Source organism: Aotus nancymaae, unplaced genomic scaffold (assembly GCF_030222135.1).
Source record: "Aotus nancymaae isolate 86718 unplaced genomic scaffold, 86718_ANA_hifiasm-v0.15.2.pri h1tg000041l, whole genome shotgun sequence".
Taxonomy (NCBI): Eukaryota; Metazoa; Chordata; class Mammalia; order Primates; family Aotidae; genus Aotus; species Aotus nancymaae.
Genome location: NW_026988455.1, coordinates 22,586,395 through 22,608,612, shown reverse-complemented (window position 1 = coordinate 22,608,612; position 22,218 = coordinate 22,586,395). Strand labels below are relative to the sequence as shown.

The following is a 22,218-nucleotide window of genomic DNA, read 5'->3' as shown; positions in this document are numbered from 1 at the left end:
TTAGGATTTTATTTTTAGCTTACATCATTAAAATTAAGTATTAAACAGACTCTTTGTGGCAATAAGATAGCAAATTGTAAAGAAGACCTAAAGCTATGCAAGGCAAAAGTTGAGTCATGCCCTGCAAACTATAAAATCTTGTTAAATGGGTTTTGTAATTAACCGAGTATAACGTGGCTTACGTTCCAATCTGACTCTAGTATAACATCATAGGGCAGATAGCAGACCTCCTTATCTTAACTTAAGCATTTCTTGCTACTGACTAAAAAAGTCTTCTGACAAAGCTTAACTCTTTCAACAAATTGATACCTAAAGAATCTCTAAACCCACCTATACCTTCTAAGCCCCCATTTCAAGATGACCTACCTTTTTGGGCTTAACCAATGTATACCTTTCATGTATTCATTTATGGTTTTGCCTGCAATGTCTGTCTCCCCAAAATGCATAAAACCAAATTGTAATCCCAGCGCCTAAGGACCACTTACTAGGGACACTTTTGAATTTGTGTTTTCTTCAGGCTGCAGTCACTTGTATTGGCTCAGAATAAACTCTTTAAAATATTTCACAGTGTTTGTTTTCTTTTTATCAACAATGGAGACTCATTGGCAGCTAAAAAGGTGGAGAATTTATGTGAGGTGGACTTAAAGAGAACCATTTCAGCAGCAGCCCAAACTTCCTTTGACAGACGCCCCCCACCACACCCTCACCTACCATCACTTCCCTCGCCGTATCTCTCATTTTTGTCCCTTTTTCTCCTGCCTTCCTCCACCGCCTGCACTCTTCCTTGCCTCTCAGTCTGATCCTTGTTTCCCCTAGCACCCCTTCTTTCTCCTTCCCACCCTCACTCCCAGCCGCCCTTCCTAGGACTCTTCTCCCTGCTGTTGCTGCACCTTCTCACGTCTTGACACCCCCTTCTCCTCCTCACTCTGGTAAGTCCTCTCACTTCCATTCCCTTTCTGCTCAGATGAGCTCCCTTCCTGGACCTGTGCTTCTCCCCAGGCCCCATCGGGACCTGCCCCGCTCCTCCACTCTCCTCCATCCTCCCCAGCCTTGCCAGCAGGCAGGCAGTTCACTCAGACTTTCCATCCGGGCTTGATTTACTCAGACGTCTGATGGTTATGTCACTGGACAACTTTTCTGAATCATCTTGCTACTATGGAAAAGTATAAATTTACAGATTTCTCTAATAACCAAAGGGCAATATACCAGTCTTCCTTGTTTTAAGCCTGGTTTTGACTAATAGTCAAACTCATCAGAACTGGTAAGTAGCAAAGTTATTGGATAACCCAGTAACATAGGATAGAATAAAAATCTGACCCTCCATGATAAAGAACTGACTTAAGACTTCTAGGAGGGATACCAGCACGGATGCCCACTTGCAAATCTCCTTAAAATGAATTCTGGAGAAGATAATTTCCTCTACTTTAAGATATGACTAAAACTTCATACTGGCAACTTCTCGGCATGTTGCACCTGATATAATAATGTTTTAAAACAAACTGAAAGAAACCGTTTAGAGTCAATAAAATCCTCAATGGGTCCCTGAAGGTACCCCAACCCCAGCAGTGGGAGCTGCCCTCTGTTTAAGAAAATAATTATTGTTGTCACTTGTTAAGGGACTGAAAGACAAACTTTATTCTGGGGACTCCAACAGCGGGGCTTTGCAGTGGAAGAGACAGATCGGACTCAACTCTGAATACAACAAGGAAAACTTGGGGGTTTACAGCTAAGGATCAAAGTCAGGGTGGGGTGAATGGAAAATTATTAAGAGGATAGGATAATGCTTTGCTAAACTGGCCTAACAGGATCTATCTGAGAACAGACCCAGGGTAACCAGAGATCACCTGGGGGTAATGAACATGAGGAATTTGATCAGATGTGGATAGTGACGTAAACTCAAAAGACTCCGAGACAAGTCTTAATCAATCTACAAAGTTTATTGTGCCAAGGTTAAGGACGTACCTGTGACATAGCCTCAGGAGTTTCTGACAACTTGTGCCCAAAGTGGTTGGGGTACCACTTGGTTTTATACATTTTAGAAAGACATGAGCCATCAATCAGTTATGTGTCATTTTAGGCAGACATCAATAAATTATGTGTAACGTGTTCATTGTTTCAGTCCAGAAAGGCAGGATGGCTCAAAGTGGGAACTTCCGCTATATTACTGCTAATATTGGGCTATTGAAAACATACCCAAAGATGAGGTCCAGTTGAAAACGAGCTTAGAGGACCCTGAGGTGAGTTTGGTCAAGGATCTTTGTCAGGGATCAAATGCAATACGTGAAAGGGGATGGGCACCAATTAGAGAAGAAAACCTTAGTTCAGATGGGCAGTGAGTGAAAGAAGCGATGTTAATTAGTCTGTCTCTTAAAATTTGAAAAGCGTGATTGTCGCCAAGTCAACAATCCAGCTGCCGATCAAAGGTGGTCTTGCAAAAGAAGGCACTCACTGACCCACTCAGCAAAAACCCTGTGAACTGTGAGCAATTGCTGTAAACCAGACTTTATACATGCAACCCGCTCCACTGAAAGTGGGGTCAGAAAAAGCCCATACCCAAATGTAAATGGTTATACAAAAAGATGCTTAGACTCCCTGGTGTTTACAGAAAATGATAACTAAGTAAGAAGAAAACATTTATCGCCCATCCCATTGTCAAAAATTAAAATCATTAATGAGCTCTAATGACAGAAAGGATGCAGGGGGCCGGGCGCGGTGGCTCACGCCTGTAATCCCAGCACTTTGGGAGGCCGAGGCGGGTGGATCACGAGGTCAAGAGATCGAGACCATCCTGGTCAACATGGTGAAACCCCGTCTCTACTAAAAATACAAAAAAAATTAGCTGGGCACGGTGGCACGTGCCTGTAATCCCAGCTACTCAGGAAGCTGAGGCAGGAGAATTGCCTGAACCCAGGAGGCGGAGGTTGCGGTGAGCCGAGATCGCGCCATTGCACTCCAGCCTGGGTAACAAGAGCGAAACTCCGTCTCAAAAAGAAAGAAAGAAAGGATGCAGGAACTAGTACTCTCTTCACAAAGTATGGTGGTTCTGTAAGTGGTAGAAACTCATTGGGAAGCAGTATTACTCTGGGTACCACATTATGAAACAAGCTTGCCATTAGAATAATCTCACTCCCAGAATTGTCCTTAAAAATAAATTGCACGTGAGTACACGGAAACGAGTTCATGGATACTTACTGCATCTATGAATATGGAAGTGCTTCTACAACAGACTCTGCATCTTGTCTATGGAATATACTAGGTAACTGTTGAAGAGAAACAGGCAGATATTTTTATATCAAACAAAATATCTTGCTAAGACATATGGTAAACTGGTAAGTCGTAGAATAATATATATTCATGTAAAATGCATCTGTAGATGCATAAATACATAAATATGTATGCACATGCATCAAAATAAAAGAGGGGGATGCCAACCAAATTTGTGGCTGTGAAACTTTCAGGCAGACTAAAAGTGAGAATTGAAGAGGAAATTTCTACTTTTCTTTATTTTTCTTTTTTGTATGGATTTTTTGCTTACTTTATAAGACTAAAACACATTCATAAATGACACTTATAATAAAAAGAGAAGGAACATAGCTGAAATTAATTGACAGTAGAAAAAGAGGTTTGACAAATTCATCACTTTTTTGAAAACCTAATAAAACAAATCCCAATACTAATCAGAATAAAATATAATTAAAAAATATAAAACATAAATAACAAATCTAAAACATTTTAAAATTTAAAATAGCTAAAGTTCAGAAGCTATCGAACTATTTTTTCAGAAATCTTAGTAGAAAGCTATAATAATAGGAACTTACTTTGCTATTATTTGCACCTGTTATGTGCCAGGAATTGTTTATGTGTTTTACAAATATTAATTTCTGAAAACTCTATAAGTGTCATTGTCCCCATTTTACAGATGAGAAAATTGAGGCACAGGGGATTTAAATAATTCTGTGATGCCACAGAGTTGTAGTGACTAAGCTCGGATGGAATGCTCTGTGGCTCCAGAGGTCATGTTCTGAAGCTCTGTTTTCCACCACATCCCCCAGCACAAATCAGCAGTCTGCACTATATTCAATTATGAAGCATGAGATGCTTTTCCACTATCATTAGTAACAACCCAAGGTTCCCAGCCACATACCAGTAAAATCTAGCAAGAAAAAGATGGGGCAATGTTAGAAAACAATAAAGTGGTCATTATTTGCAAATGAAAGAATGGAATAACTGGGGAAAAATCCCAAACCACTGAGAGCATGATAAGCCAGAAGTTTGTTTATAATGTGACAAAATTAATACATAAAATTCAAAGTTTATTATATATCACCAATACACTTAGAAAATAAAACAGAATTTATTAAAAAACCAAAACTCAGGAAAATGAAATGGAATTTAGCTGTATACAGAAAGTATTAGCGATGTGAATATGTGAGTCAGTAACGATGTTAAATTCTGTCTACAGAAAAAGTAGAATTTAAAGTAAACCTTAAAAAGAACAAAGCAATTGCCACTTAAAATGTGACTTAACTGCAGAACAAAGTTCAAAAATATTCTTGAAACAACAAAACCAGCCACTCATCATCATACATTCATCATGTTTAACAACTAATCACATATTAGAAACATAGGGCTCATACATTTGAGCAAATCAATCAGCAGAAATTGATCTCAAAGTGACTCAAATGATACACTTAGCATGTCAGGACATTAAAACAGATACAAATGTGTTCCATATGATCTAAATGGTTGGAAAATATAAGCACCATGCGGAAAGGAATGCTACATGTAAAATAAGCCCCAAGCAAGCTTCTAGGGATGAAATACAATGTCTAAAATGGAAAGTATACTCAACGGAATAAATGGCATAAGACATTATAGACAAAAAGATGGGTGAACCTGGAAACATAGGAATAAAAACTACCCAAAATGACACATAGAGATCAATCAAAGATCAGAAAGCATATCAGTGAGCAGTGGTACAGCACAAGTGACAAAGCATGTGAGTAACTGGAGTTCAGACAAAGTTGGGGGCAGGATATTTAAAGAAATAATGGCCAATTATTTTTATAAATATGATGAAAACTGTTAACTCAGAGTGCCAAGATACTCAAAAGCACCCAAGCAGAAGGAACAAGAAGAAAGTCATACCAGGTACCTCATAATAAAATTGTTAAAAACCTGGTTAAAAAAAAGAAAATATTAAAAGCAGCCATAGAAAAAGGACATATTACATAAACAGGCAAAAAAGATTTTTTAAATAACAGGAAATAAAAATGTCTCATTAGAAAAAAATGTAAGGCAGAAGAAAATAAAGCAACATTTTAAAAGGAAAAAGGAAAAAAAGCTCTTTAAATTCCATATGTAAAAAAATATTTTTAAAACACAAAGGCAAAATAAAACCTTTATGAAATTATACAAAATCTGAAAGAACTAATTGCTAGCATACCTGCAGTACAAGAAATATTAAAGGAAGCCCTTCAAGGTCACAAGATATTATAATAGACAGAACAAAGAAAATCCAAAATCACAAGTAGATGGTTAAATATACACTTTTTTTCTCATTTTAAAATCTCTGTTAAGGTAATTGTTTAAAGTAAAAATAATGGGAAGCCTTGCACACTGTCGGTGGGCATGTAAATTAGCATATTCATTATGAAAAATAGTATGGAGTTTCCTCAAAAAATTAAAAATAGAACTACCATATGATCCAGAAATCCCCCTACTGAGTATCTACTCAAAGGAAATCAGTACACAGAAGTGGTATCTGCACTCCTATATCTTTGCAGCACTATTCACAATAGGCAATAGATGGAGTCAACCTAAGTGTCCTACAGTGGATGAAGGGATAAAGAAATTGTGGTATATATATGCAGTGGAATACCATCTAGCCGCCAAAAAGAAAGAAATCCTGTTGTTTTTGACAACATAGATGAACCCAGAGGATATCATGTTAAGTGAAATAAGCCAGGCACAGAAAGACAAATACTGCATGATCTCACTTACTTATATGTGGCATGTAGGAGAGTTGATCTTATTGTAAGTAGAGAGTAGAATGCTGGTACCAGGATCTGGAGTGTTTGATGACAGTAGTGGGGGCAGAGAGATGGAGCGATGTTGGTTGAAGAATACAAAATTTCACTTAGATAAGAGTAATAGGCCAGGCACAGTGGCTCATGCCTGTAATCCCAGCACTTTGGGAGCCTGAGGCAGATCACCAGGCCAGGAGATTGAGACCATCCTGGCCATGGTGAAACCCTATCTCTACTAAAATACAAAAAACTAGCCAGGCATGATGGCACGCGCCTATAGTCCCAGCTACTCAGGAGGCTGAGGCAGGGGAATCACCTGAACCCAGGAGACAGAGGTTGCAGTGAACTGAGATCGCACCACTGCACTCCAGCCTGGTAACAGAGCAAGATTCAGTCTCAAAAAAAAAAGATAAGACGAATACATTTAAGAGAATCACTGTACAATACGCTGACTATAGTGAGTTAACCATAGATCGTATTGTTGAAAAACACCAAGAGAGGGGTGTAATGTGTTCCCACCACAACAATAACTCTGCTATATTGAATGGTATGAATACGGAAAGATAAGTTAAATAAGATGTGCATGACATTAAATTTATATTAAAATTTTAAATAGTAACTATAATATATATATTTTTTGAGTCAGAGTCTTGCCGCAATGCCCAGGCTGGAGTGCAGTGGTGCTATCTTGGCTCACTGCAACCTCTGCTTCCCAGGTTCAAGCAATTCTCCTGCCTCAGCCTCCGAATAGCTGGGACTACAGGTGTGCACCACTATGCCCAGCTAATTTTTGTATTTTTAGTAGAGACAGGGTTTCACCATATTGGCCAGGCTGGTCTCGAACTCCTGACCTCAAGTGATCCACCTGCCTCGTCCTCCCAAAGTTCTGGGATTACAGGGGTGAGCCACCATGCTCGGCCAACAATAATAATTTTTAAATTATTCTTTTGGTAAGCTGAATCAGATAATCAAAATTAGGTATTTAGCTTTGGTTTGCTCATTGTATATGACCACAATTTTGTTTGAAAATATGTTTAACCTAATGGTAGTAGCAGTAGAAAGGGAATTTGGCTAGCAGGTATGAGACTGCTCTCTAAGCACATCTCTACAAATGACTGACTCTTGTTACTTTACCAAACAGATGGCAATATTATCACACTAAATCATATACCAAAATAGCCTAAAAGCTATAACTGCTGTATGAATACAAATTGTATTGTTAGTGTTATTATCACTAATTTTACTATTGACATAATTTTACATAAATTGGTTTTTTTCATGGTTTTTATACATATTTCCAAACAAGTACAATTAATACGGCAGTCATTTGATGCAGCCCATGTTAGCAGTGGGGTAAACCTTCCATTGTGTTTTTCTATTATTAGGTAATAACTTCAAGTTGTTCATTTGGATAATAAAAGTATAGAGCATTCCTCGAGTATTTGGGCCAAACTAGTAGCTTTTTTATTTTCTTTTTCATTTGTTTTATATTTTGATATTTTTTGCCTTTTTAGATTTGGGGCACAAGTTAGATTAATGAATATATTAATAGCTACCATTTTTTAATTGGCACTATATAATGGCAATAAAATGATGTCCATAATAGTAAAATTAGTGACAACAACAATAACAATACATACAATTTGTGTTCCTATAGCAATTATAGCTTTCAGCCTATTTTGATATGCGATTTAGTGTGATAAAAATTACCATTTGTTTAGCAAAGTAGGAAGTCATTCACAGAGATGTAACTAAAGCTGTCTGCATTTAAACCCTGATTCCGTCATTCACTACCCTTGCAACTTTGCAAAGTTGTTCATTTTTTAGCCTCACTTTCCTCATCGGTAAAATGTGAATAAACTTATCTAGCACAGTAGCAGATGGTGACGCTTAAATAAAGTAATTCATGTTAAACTTTTAGAAGATTCTCAACACATGGTAAGCACTTAAACTATTCCTTCTGTTATCCTCCATGACATTAATATTTGTTGTGGAGTAAATTACTTGAAAACACTCTGTAATACATGTGTGTAAGGGCATTCTAATAAACACTTCAGTGGTGATTAATGCATTTATGAAGTATCCCCTCGCTGAATCAATACCTTAAGCTCAGATAATTTATACAGGGGTGCCCAAACTAGTTTCTTAGTTGGTGCAATTGCTGTCCTTTTGCACCCGTGATTGGAAAGAGTGATATGGCAGAGCTTGCCACCTTCGCATACATAGGACCTAAGAAACAAGGGTCCCGGGCTGACCCTGCTGCTTCCCCTTCAGTTTGCATCTTGCCACCAGATCCAGGTGAGAAGTCCTCCCTGCTGAGTTTGACATTAGCATCTAGGACATTTCCTCTGAGAAGAGCCTTTCATGCTAAGTGCCTCTAAGATTCTGACAGCAGTAGGCATGGCTCCTACACGTGCTTCCTACTACATGTGTGTGTTTGGCAGAATGTGCACCAAAACCTGCTTCCACTGTGATTTACTTCTTGGTAGCCAAGGCTGTAGAGATAGAACTTCTGCATGACGACACTTACTGATACCAAAATAACTTGACATTTGCCACAGCACCAAATTTTGTGGGGCCATCTTGCCCCACTTTGCCAGGCTCTGTGACAAGCACTTTGCTTACAGTGTCTCGGTGACTTTTCATAAACACCCTATGAGGTTGGTGGCTCCATATCTTATCTCACAGATGGGGAATCTATGTGTCAGGCAGAGAAGCAGCTCTTCCTCAGGGAAACCATGTTAGTGACAGCACTTGGACCCAGGAGGTCTGACCAGAAACTCCAACCCCTGGATTAATACCTTATGTTTTCCCAATGCAAACAGTTCATTGGCTATTTTATAGATCTTTAAACATTAGTGGTTGAAAAGTCCTGTGCTAATCTTAAACAGATTATATGGTATTGCTAGATCAGCTGCTATGTTTCCGTGAAACATTTCCATTTATTTTAGGAAGTGCATGCTCTTTGAAAACATTTTATTTGTTTCCACAAATGCTACTTGGTAGTGATTCATGTAGCACATTCATTCACCTTCATTTTTGTTGCTATTGTTATCTGGCTCCTATGAGCTATTTCAAGTCACCAGCATTTGAATTACATATTATTCCTAGTAAAATGTTTGTTAAATAGCTGAAAAGACTTTTTTTGTTCTAATTTAAATCTTTGGAAGCAAGATAGAATATTTCTTGGCCCAATATTAAAGAATTAACTCAAGTAGAATATATTTGGAAATCCCTTCCACTGTTTTGTTTAAACACCCAGCTTTATGCTACAAGGAAGAAAATGGGAAGTTTTGTTTTCATACTCTCTCTTGTACATAGGAGAACACCATGGTGCATTTTCATAATAGCCTAACCCAAATTTTCTTGGCCAATCTTCCTAGACTTGTCATGACAATCAGACTCTCTGCCTTTGCTGGATGCTTCTATGCAGGGTTTTGTGAAATGAAATTTGTAGGATAGATTGCCCACGAGTACAAATAAAATGTGTTCACTCTGACCTCCATCTAGTTAGCATTTGGAAGAAGGAGGCCATTGAACAACAGGACGTAAATTACACTTCTTGTTCTCAAAAATATTACAAGAGAATGTGCAAGAAGATTTAATTTATGTGAGCAGAAAGACCAGAGGAATGGGTGAATCCTGACAAATAATCTGTGTTTAAAATAATCTATATTTAAAGATATTTTGAACAAATGAAATTTATTCAAAGTTGTATGGACAGATGGCACAGTTAAATTAAGTTTTTCTTCAGCATTTGCTTAAATATGGTTGCTGAATGTGTCACTTGAAAAAAACTACAATACTAAGTTATTCACATAAAAATATTTGTCGGCCGGGCGCGGTGGCTCAAGCCTGTAATCCCAGCACTTTGGGAGGCCGAGGCGGGTGGATCACGAGGTCGAGAGATCGAGATCATCCTGGTCAACATGGTGAAACCCCGTCTCTACTAATACAAAAAAATTAGCTGGGCACGGTGGCGCGTGCCTGTAATCCCAGCTACTCAGGAGGCTGAGGCAGGGGAATTGCCTGAACCCAGGAGGCGGAGGTTGTGGTGAGCCGAGATTGCGCCATTGCACTCCAGCCTGGGTAACAAGAGCGAGACTTCGTCTCATAAAAAAAAAAAAAAAATTTGTCAGTGGGTAAATTGTGTGTGCATGCCTATTTGTATGTGTTTAACAGAGTAGTTACTTGGATTATTATTTTTACAGAAAAAAACTAAAATCAATTATGTGAAGGCCAGTTTGATCTTATCCCATTGGAAATTGGAACAAGATTCCAAGGGACTTTGAGAATGATCTCATTTAAATGGCGTGATGTGTCCTATGTGTACTAGAAGTTTGAACATAATCAGGCAAAGATAAAATAATGTTTATAATTCCTCTGCCTTATTTCATCTGTCTTATAAAACCTCAAATTTTATGGGCAAATGAGGATAATGAAATCAGGTAGCTTTACTTCTTGGACAATTGGCCATTTTGCGAAAACATAGATTTTCATTAAACAGTGTTATTTTTAAAGTTTTCTATTTTAATCATCTTGCAAAAATCAATCAAACAGGACTATAATAGAATAACTTATAGTAAACCAATACTTTCACTGAGAACAACTAGAAGAGCTAGGTGAAAATACACAGAACATCTAAATTAGGCAACCAGAACCTCCAAGGTCAGATTCCAGAAAGACATGAAGCTCATTTACGGTGATTAATGAAGAAATAATAGAGGTCCCATGTATTTTTATCCTAGTTGTTCACAATGTTAACATTTCAAAAATTCAGGGTAAAATCTTGCAAACAGTATATTGATAGAATCCACTGATCCGATTTTCTTAGTATTATTTGTACTACCTGTGTGCATATGTGTATGTCTTTACTTCTATGCAATTTCATTACATGTGTAGGTCTGTGTGTCCACCACTACAATTGCGATAAAGAAATCCTTGTGTTGCCTTTGGACAATAATGCTTACCTCCTTTATGTCCACCCCCACCCATCCCTAAACCCTAGAAGCCATTGATCTCTTCTCCATTTATAACATTTTATCATTTCGAAAATGCTAAATACATGAAATCATACAGTATGTGACCTCTTGGGACTGGCTTTCTTTAGAAAGCATAATTCCCTGAAGATTATCCCAAGTTGTGTATCCATAGTTTGTTCCTTTTTGTTGTTGACTATTATCCCAAGGTATACATAAATCAGTTTGAGCATTCACCCATCGATGACATTCAGGTTGATTCTGGATTTGGCTATTTTGCATAAAGCATCGTTAAGAAGTCATGCACAGGTTTCATGTAGACACAAAGTTTCATTATGCAGGAATAAATGCCAAAGAGCATAGTTCCTACGTCGTGAGATAATTTTGAAGGGTTAGTTTTACCAGAAACTGCCAAATCATTTGCAGAGCAGCTATAACATGTTACATTTCCACCAGCAATGTACAAGTGATCCGTTTTCTCTACATCCTTGTCAGCGTTTGATGTTGTCACTTAAAAAAAAAATAGCCATTTTGATAGGTGAGTGCTGATATATTTTTTTTTTTTTTGAGACGGAGTTTTGCTCTTGTTGCCCAGGTTGGAGTGCAATGGCGCCATCTCGGCTCACCACAGCCTCCGCCTCCTGGGTTCAAGTGATTTTCCTGCCTCAGTGTCCCGAGTAGCTGGGATTACAGGCATGAGCCACCAAGCCCAACTAATTTTTTGTATTTTTAGTAGAGATGTGGGGTTTCTCCATTTTGGTCAGGCTCGTCTCAAACTCCAGACCTTAGGTGATCCGCCCACCTCAGCCTCCCAAAGTGCTGGGATTACAGGCGTGAGCCACTGTGCCCGGATAAGTGCTGATAACGTAATGTGATTTTAGTTTGCACTTCCCTAATAACAGTGATGTTGAACATCTCTTCCTGTGCTTATTTGCCATCTGCATGTAATCTTTGATTTTGGTTCATTTTCTAATAGGATTTTTTTAACTGCTGAGTTTTGAGAAATCTATATGTATTATCTATATGTATTTTATATACTAGTTCTTAGTCAGATATATGACTTACAAGTATTTTCTCTCTATCTGTAATTTGTTCTTTTCATCCTTTTAACATGGGCTATTACTGAGAAAAAGTTATTAATTTAGATAAGATCAATTTGTCGTATTTTTATATGAATCACATACATGGGGTCAAGTTTAAGTACTCTTCATTTATTTTTACATTACCCCAATTTTATTTTCTATTTTAAAACCGAGAGTTTTATATTTTAATTTGAGTCTGTGATCCATAATGAATTAATTCTTACACAGGATGCAAAGTTTAGTTGGAGGTTTCCTTTTTATACCTGTGGGTCCTATTGCTCCAACATCATTTGTTGAATAAGCATCCCTTTCTTTATTGAATTGCTTTTGCACTGGTATCAATAATCAGTTGGGTACTTCCAGGCCAGATAAGCTTCTGAAGATTCCTTGACGCTCTTCTCTCTGCTAGTTACAACTGTATACCTTGGAAATAATGCAAGAGGTGACTACATGTGATTTCTGAGGTGTAGAAAGAGGAAGGTGAACTGCTTTGACTGCTAGGACTGAAGGAGAAACATGACAACTGGGGTCTCTCATCTCCTCACCCAGCACAAGAACACAGGCTGGCCAACTCTGGTGTTTCTTACCAATATAAAGGTAGCCCCTATGTGCTTATTTCTCTTAAAACTGAATGAGAGTCCTGAATACAACAGCAAGTGAGTCCAGTACCACTGCTAACATTAAGCAGCCAAGGGTAGTGTTTTTTACCACTGAACCTGGACTTTCCTCTACCACTGAGAGATACAGGGTGCCCAGATGGCATTAGAAAGAAAAACCATACCACAAGTGCCTAGCCAAGGAAGTTGCTTTGTATTCACAGGCCTGAGGTGCCATTCCACCACGCAGAGACATCAGAGTAGCCAACGGCCACCACTAGGGGGTATTCTGCCTGAACAAGCACAAGACCACAGATGCATTCTCCATGCCCCACAGACAAAGAGGATCCCACCACAGCAAGCCCCACATTAGGGAAGTCTCTTTATCTCCATAGGCCTAAGATTCCCCTACCTCACAGAAAGACACCGGGTGGCCTAGCTAGGGGAAACCCCATATGGCCCCTTAAGCACGACCAGTGGTAACAAGAGGGAGTCCCTGTGGCAACAGGTAAACACCAAAACAGCACCACAAAGCTCCTTAATGAGATTAACAGCTGATTACGCATTCAAAATTATGGAGCGTGGAAAGCAGTAGATGACATAGTCAAAGCACTAAAAGAAAAACATTGCCAACAAAAATTCTATGTTCATCACAAAACCTTTCAAAAACACATGAGAGATTAAGATATTCTCAGATAAACAAACACTGGAGAATTCATCATTAGACCACCTACCTTACAAGAATACTAAAGGGAGTCCTTCTAGCTCAAAAGAAAAGACACTAGCCAGTAACTCAAAGCCACATAAAAAAATAAATAATACTGGTAAAGGTAACTATATAGGTAAATACCTGATTTAAAATACAACTGAATAAAGCAAGAATTACAAAACTATGTTGATGGACATCATGTATAAAGAAGTCATTTGTATGATGATAATGGCACCACAGGAGGAAGGAAAGAACAATGCTTCATAAGAGCAAAGCTACTATATACCAATAATATTATGTCAGCATTAATGAAAACAAAAATGTTATAAATTAAGATGTTAATTGTGATCACCAAGGCAACCACTAAGAATATAAGTTGAAAAATGTAGTAAAAGAAAAACCAGAAGAATTAAAGTGATACACTAGAAAATATTGATTTAACACAAAAGAATGTAGTAACGGAGTACTAAATGAACAAAAATTACATATTATACAGAGAAATCAAATGACACAATGACAACCACAAAACATACTTTAAAAGGTACATTAAGTCTAAATGGTCAGAGATGAGAAAATTAGATAAAATACAATAAACAATCCCCATCCAACTATATGTTGTGTATAAGAGAAATAGATTAGATTCAAAGATATACAAGTTGAAAGTAAAAGGGTGGAAAAACACATTATGCAAACTTTATAAGAATGCTGGATAGCTATACATTTCAGACAAATAGAGCTTATACAACAGATATCAGTAGACATAAAGAGAGACAGTTTATAATAATAAACTTATTTGTCCATTAAGAAATTATAGCAATTATAAGTCTACATGAACCTAAAAATAGAGCCTCATAATACACAAACAAAAATGATAGAGTTGAAGAAACAGATAATTCAACAATACTAGTTAGTAACTTCAATATCAAACTTTTAATAATAAATAGAATAATTTTAATAATAGAATCATTTGACAGAAATAGAAGAACACAGAAGACGTGAACAACACTGTGCACCAACAACATTGAACAGACATTTCTAGAACTGTTTACCTAAGAACAGCAAAATAGATATTCTCCTCAGTGTTCATGGAGCATTTTCCAGAATGGAGCATTTTCCAGAATAGACCATGTGCTAGGCCATAAAACAAGTCTTAGATTTTAAAAGGCTGCAATTATGTAACATGTCTTCTTTGATCACATGGAATAAAGCTAGAAATCAACAAACAGAAGGAAATTTTTTAAAATTGCAAATATGTGAAAATAAAAAACCCACTACTAAATAACCCATTATTAAAAAGGAAGTTTTAAAAAGAAACTTAGAAAATACTTTACTGTGAATGAAAAATAAAACACAAAATGCCAAAGTTTGGGATGCAAACAAAAGCAGTTAATTCTTATTTTGAAGTACAGCTAAAGCAGTGCTTAGAGAGAAATGTATAGCCCAAAGCACTTATATTAAAAAAAAAAAAGGAAGATCTCAAACCAGTATTCTAGATTGTCACTTAAGTAGAAAAATAAATACAAACTTTAATCAAAATAAGTAAAAGAAAGGAAATAATAGATTATAGCAGAAATGATACAAAGAGTAGGAAAACAATACATAAAAAAAAACTACAGGTTAGTATTTGAAAACCTCGATAAAATTGACAAAACTTAACTATAATGACCATTGAAAGATGTTCCGGCTGAGTGCGGTGGCTCACACCTGTAATCCCAGCACTTTGGGAGGCCAAGGAGAGCAGATTTCTTGAGCCCAGGAGCTCAAGACCAGCCTGGGCAACATGGTGAAGCTTTGTATCTACAATTAAACAAACAAACAAAAAAAAAACAAACAAAAATTAGCCAGGCTTGGTGGCACATGCCTGTAGGCCCAGATACTTGGGGGGCTGAGGAGCGAGGATTGTTTGAACCCAGGAAGCAGAGGCTTCAGTGAGCTGTGATTGTGCCACTGCACTCCAACCTAAGCTGACAGAATGAAACACTGTCTTTAAAACAAAAAGAACAAAAGTGCAATTGACTTTTGACAAGTATACCAAAACCATTCAATGGAGAAGGAACAGTGTCTTCAAGAAACAATTCTAGATAAATGGATATCCACATGCAAAAGAACAAAGTTTTACCATTACCTTAAATTATATACAAAAATTAACTCAAAATGAAATAAAAATACCTAAAGATAAAATTATAAAACTCTTTGAAGAAAACATAAGGTCAAACCTTCATGACCTTGGATTTGCCAATGGTTTCTTAAATATTACATCAAAGGTATGGACAACAAAAGAAAAAAAAGATAAATGAAACTTCATTAAAATTAAAAATATATGTGACTTAAGGGACACTATGAAGAGAGTGAAAAGATAAACCATAGAATGGAAAAAGATATTTGCAAACCACATGTCTGATAAAGACCTAATATCAAAAATATATAAAATCTTTTACTATTTAACAGCAAAAAATCAAACTATTCAATTAAAAATTGAGCAAAGAACCTGAACAGAATTTCTCCAAAGAAGACATATAAATGGCTCATAAGCAAATGAAAGACTGCCAATTTCATTAGCCCTTAGAAAAATACAAATTAAAATAATGAAATACCACATCACAACAAGTAGGACAACCATAATAAAACAAAACAAAAACAGCAGATAACAAGTGTTGACAAACATATAATAAAATTGAAATCCTTATACGTTTCTAATTGAAATGTAAAGTGGCGGAAAACAATTTTGCAGTTTCTCAAAAAGTTCAACACAGAATTACCATGTGACCTACCAATTCCTCGCCTAGTTATATACCCCAAAGATCTAAAACAGAGACTCAAATGGATACTTGTACATCACATTTATAGCAGCATTATTCACAATAGTCAAAAGGTGAAAAGAACCCAGTGTCCATTAACAGATGTATGGATACACAAAATACAATCTATTCATACAATGGATTATTACCCAGCCTTAAAAAGCAATGAAATTCTAACACATGCTACAACACAGATGAACTTTTAAAATGTTATTCTAAGTTTAAAAAGCCAAATATAAAAGAAATATTATATGATTTCACTTACATAATGTACCTAGAATAGGCAAATTTATAGATAAAGAAAATAGATTATAGATTATAGATTACCAGGGGATGTGATAGGAAGGAAAGGAGATTTATCACTTAATAGGTATAAACTTTCTGTTAGAGTGATGGAAATATTTTGGAATAACTGTAGATAGCGTTGATAAATGTACAACATTGTGAATATAATTGATGCCACTGAGTTATACACTTACAAAATAGTTAAAATGGTCCGAAACCCGGAAGTGAGCGGCGGCTGCTGCGAGGCTCGGAGAAACTGAGGCGCCGCGGGCTCCGCGCCCGGCCGGACCCGGGCCCTAGATCATGATGCCGCCGCCGCCGCCACCACAGAGCGAGAAGCCCAGATAGACACCCCGGCGGCCCCGGGTCCCGGAGCCCCACGCCCGCCGCCCGGACGAGGACCACACTCACGCCTGCCGCCCGATGCTTGCAGTGGGGCCCGCCATGGACGGGGGTTACCCGCAGCACGAACCCCCGCCGGCAGGCAGCCTCCTGTACAGCGCGCCACCCCCGCAGAGCGCCATGCGGCACTGCCCCTAATGGAACACCTTCCCGCTGCCGCCGTACCCCGCCTTCTCCAGCGAGAGCCGCCGGTTCACGAACTCCGCCTCCTTCCACCGCAGCCAGCCCTGCCCAGACACCAGCTATGGCCCCACGGCCACTGCCTCCAGCTTGCCACCAAAGACCTGCGACTTTGCTCAGGACTCCCCCTGTTTTGAGGACTTCTCCAACATCTCCATCTTCTCCTCGTCCGTGGACTCCCTGTCGGACACCGCGGACACGCCCGAGTTCCTGTCGGCCGACAGCCTCACCCAGGTGTCCACCATCTGGGATGAGAACCCTGCCTCCTCCACCCATGATAAGCTGTTCTTGCTCAGCAGGCCGTTTCCAGCCTTCGAGGACTTTCTGCCCTCCCACAGCACCCCACTTCTTGTCAGCTACTAGGAGCAGACTGGGCATAGCCAGCCAGAGGAGGAGGACGAGGCGGAGGAGCTGGGGCACACGGAGACCTATGCCGACTACGTGCCGTCCAAGTCCAAGATCGGGAAGCAGCACCCAGACCGCGTGGTGGAGACCAGCACACTGTCCAGCATCCCGCCCCCAGACATCACCTACACCCTGGCCCTGCCCTCCGACATTGGGCCCTGTCAGCAACACGAGGTCCTGCTCCCTAGCAGGCAGCGCGTGGGCTTCCTCATCTGCGATGGGGCCGGCGTGGGCAAGGGCCGGACTGTGGCCAGAATCATCCTAGAGAACCAACTGCGGGGCCGGAAGAAGGCACTGTGGTTCAGCGTCTCCAATGACCTCAAGTACGACGCAGAGCGTGACATCGAGTCCCCGGGCATCGCAGTGCATGCGCTCAGCAAGATCAAGGACGGTGACACCACTACCTCAGAGGGCGTCCTCTTCGCCACTTACCCGACCCTGATCGGGGAGAGCCAGGCCAGTGGCCAGCACAGCACACGCCTCCGGCAGATCCTGGACTGGCGTGGGGAGGCCTTCGAGGGTGTCATTGTGTTCGCCGAGTGTCACAAACCCAAGAACGCCGGTTCCACCAAGATGGGCAAGGCCGTGCTGGACCTGCAGAACAAGCTGCCCCTGGCCCGAGTGGTCTACGCCAGTGCCCCAGGTGCCTCTGAGCCTCGGAACATGATCTACATGAGCCGCCTGGGGATCTGGGGCGAGGGCACGCCCTTCTGGAACTTTGAGGAGTTCCTGCAGGCTGTGGAGAAGAGGGGCATCGGCGCCATGGAGATCGTGGCCATGGACCTGAAGGCCAGCGGCATGTACATCGCACGCCAGCTCAGCTTCTCCGGCGTCACCTTCCGCATCGAGGAGATCCCGCTGACCCCAGCCTTTGAGCGTGTCTACAACCGTGCTGCCCTGCTGTGGGCGGAGGCCCTGAGCGTGTTCCAGCAGGCCGCCGACTGCATCGGCCCGGAGTCGCGCAAGTCCCTCTGCGGCCAGTTCTGGTCGGCGCACCAGCGCTTCTTCAAGTACCTGTGCATCGCTGCCAAGGTGCGGCGGCGGGTGGAGCTGGCCCGCGAGGAGCTGGCCCGGGACGAGTGCGTGGTCATCGGGCTGCAGTCCCCGGGTGAGGCGCGCACGCGGGAGGTGCTGGGGGAGAACGACGGGCACCTCAACTACTTCGTCTCGGCCGCTGAAAGTGCGTTCCTGTCACTAATTCAGAAGCACTTTCCGCCCACCAAGAGAAAGCAGGACAGAGGAGCAGGGAGCAAGCGGAAGCGGCGACCTCGGGGACGCGGGGCCAAGGCCCCCAAGCTGGCGTGTGAGGTGGCAGGTGTCATCCACATCAGCGACGAGAGCAGCAGAGTCTGACGCCGGCCTGGACAGAGACTTCAACTCCTCCCCCGAGTCCCTGGTGGATGATGACATGGTCATCGTGGATGCCGTTGGGCTCCCCAGCGACGACCGGGGCCCCCTGTGCCTCCCGCACAGGGACCCGCATGGCCCTGGGGTCCTGGATCCTGTGGAGCGGCTGAAGCAGGATCTGCTGGACAAAGTGCGGCGGCTGGGCCGGAAACTGCCAATCGACACCCTGGACGAGCTCATCGACCATCTGGGCGGCCCCCAGCGGGTGGCAGAGATGACTGGCAGTGCCAGGGCCCTCTGCGCCTCTCATCCCAAGTGGGAAGGGGCTCTGGGTGGCCGCTCTGGGACTGGGCACCCACTTACAAGGGCTTAGTGGGCCCAAACCCCGGGTATCCATGAAACTGGGTGGTCCCAAGAGCTAGAAACTCAGGAAACCCCAGGTGCTCAGATCCCCACGTCTCGGGGGCTCTGTGGGGCAGACCCCCGCTAATATATGCAATTCCCCCTCTCCCAGCCCCTCTCTGACCCCTAAGTTATTGCCCGCTCACCTCTCCCAGGCCCTGGGCCCCGCCTGCGGAGCTGACGGGGTGGCACCTGCGGTTTCTATGTATTTATATCAAGTTCTCATGTACATATGTAAAGGACTTTTTAAAATATATGTGCCTTTTGCCTGCTTAAAATAAAAAAAAATAATTTTATGTTATATATATTTTACCACAATAAAAAAAATGCATAGTGTGATCCTTCCTGCATTATTCTTTTCTGAAAATATTTGATTTCTCTCATTTGTTTCTTCACATAAATTTTCTAATCAGTATCTACAAATAATTTTGTTGGGATTTGGAGAGGAATTACATTAGACTTATAGATTAATTTGGGCAGAACTGACACCTTTACTACGAAGATAAACACAATATGTCCATTTATTTAGGTATTCTTTGATTTGTTTCATTTATATTTTGTAATTTTCACTGAACAGAATCTGAGAAGGCTTTGTTAGAATGTATACTTTAGCTATTTCCTTTTTGGGATTTTTAGTAACTGTAAATGATATAGTCCTTTAAATTTTGGTTTCCAATTTTCCACTGCTAGTATATACAGAGATGACTGTTTTTTGTATCTTGACTTTGCATCTTTCAACTGATTGTTTTTTAAGACTCTTTGGATTTTCTATGCAAGAGGCTAAACCAGGGAAGGCATTGATCTTCCTCTTGTTCTCTTTACCCTCCATAGAATAGCTTGTGGATAGAGGGTCAGGTGGACCAGCCCAGACGTGAGGGTCTAGGGGAGTCATCTCACTGAGGAAGGAGCCCCACACAAAAGGCTCCTGCAGTTTTGTGACCCCTGGGGGCTGAGAGTAGGGGTAGGGGAAGCCTAGGAGTAGAAAAGCACTGAGTTCTGAGTCAGAGGAGAGCAAGTATCTTTCAGGTCACCCCTCCCCTAGGAAGTTCTTGTTCAAAGTGCCTGAGGATGCCTCTGCAGCTGACCTCCAGCTGTGGCCACTTGGGCTGGGAATATGGATGTGAATCACAGCATGGCTGGCAGGAGGCCTGAGTCCTTGACTGCAGCTCCCTGCAGAGCCTGCCATGCCCTGGCTGGTCTCCCCTATCTGATGTGGGCACGGAAGGGCCCCCTTGTCTGCTGTGTAGTGCCTCGTGATTGCCCACCTGGGGCCAGAGACATGACAGAGAGTTCTGGCCTTGCCTCTTCCACTCAGTTCCTGGACTTTTTTTAGGACTGAAGTGAGAAACACGAGCTATTTTATCATGGACTGGAATAGGTTAGACTTTGAGGGGCTCTGTCAAGGGCTGGGTAATTAGTTAGAGCCAACAGGGGACCAAAGACCCACACTGTGATCACAGTCACTCTACATAGGATGATGAGGCCCACCTGGAGCACGGGGTCTCGGTATGAGCCCTGCATCTCAATACAGTGTCGACCAAACCAGGAAAGATGTCTTCTGGACTATCTGTCTCTACTTTAGAGAGTTAGGAATAAAAAAAGTTTTTATATGAACCTTTTTTGCTTGGCCTGAGGCAAATGAGCTCTGACCAGTAAGATGCAGCTGTCATGCATGTCTCCCAGGGCTGAAGCAATGTCAGGAAAATCAGATTCATACGGGAGAAGTATAATCCCAGAGGGCACACGTGGTCCCTCTGCTTGGAAATAAAGAGTCTGTCATATCAGGGCACCCCAAGTAGGACATTTATTAATGAAATGGTCAAGTTAACAGGGTTTTGAATGGAGCCTTTTATCATGAGGCCTCTTGTCCTGGGCTTTTTAATTTCATCTGAATAATTTAGGCTCTGGTTTTAGAGGAACTCCCTGAGGCAGTCAGTTTCACAGTTTTGTTTGTTTGTGACATCAGTTTATCAGCCTTGGGAGTGTAGATGACATTTGGAGGTGTTCTGTGTGACAGCTAAGACTGTGTCTCAGGGTCAGGGTTGCAGGAGTGGGCACAGGTTCAGCAATCTCTCTGAACCCACAGCACTCACCGCTGCTGGGAGATGCAGTGTAGCAACGTTCCTTGGTTTTTGTTTGTTTCGGAGGTTTAGGAATGAGGAGAAAGCTTTTCAGAGCATGTAGTTTGACAAAACAAAGATTATGAACGTGTTTTCCTCTCCCCTGTATCTTTCTAGGAGTTGGGGTTTTATGTTTCCTTTGGTGTCCGTTGTTGCTGTCATTAGTGTGTCTTCTTAAATCAAAATTTTGTTTCCTTTAAAATTACTTTTTAATTTAGATTTTTTTGTTTAGAAGAATTGTCAGAGGGACAAAGTGTTTTCACAGGAAGATATTTCTACATAACTTAGGTAGGAAAGCACACCGTGTTTATTGGCCAGCACAGAGGTTTTACTTCTTAAAAAATGTTTAATGAGTTTCCATAACCTCTCACTCTTTGTTGTTAAAAAAACATTTTTGAAAAATCTATGTCTTTAGAAATGGGCCAACGGGGATAGAAAGCTCCTGCTGGGTGTTCCATAGAAACCACAGGGCCAGTGACTGTAGGGGGGCACACAGATAAAGGACGGGCAGCCAGGCCCATCCAACTACATGGCACAACTGAAAAGGGCCTCCTGGGGCATTGCTTGCCTGGGATGTATATTCCAGGTTAGGGTTAGTCTCCTCTTAACGGCCACTCAAGCCTGTTTGTAAATTGTTTACTAAAATGTTTCATCATCCCTGCAACTTGGGAGTGATATGGGGCAAAGAGTCCACTCCATGCCCCATGATTGGCTGTCACCAGATGCAATGTGTTGAGGAAACCTGATCAGGAAACAAATGTGATCTTACAGGGCCTGGATAGTGTGGCCCAGGCCCGTGAAACATTTGGGGATGGCGAGGCTGAACTTGGAGAAAGCGTCAAGTCTGCATCCAGAGGAGCCCCAAGGGTGGGAAGAGGGTCCCA

The 22,218-nt window shown here is 41.2% G+C and overlaps 1 protein-coding gene across 1 annotated transcript; it reads left to right on the top strand.

Moving 5' to 3' along the window:
- Positions 1–16,901: 16,901 nt before the first annotated feature.
- On the top strand, positions 16,902–19,185 carry LOC105707327 (protein strawberry notch homolog 2-like). The gene is given in 2 exon segments (XM_064361310.1): positions 16,902–18,808; positions 18,810–19,185. Coding segments are annotated over 2 exon segments (2,283 nt in total).
- The last annotated feature ends 3,033 nt before the right edge of the window (positions 19,186–22,218 follow it).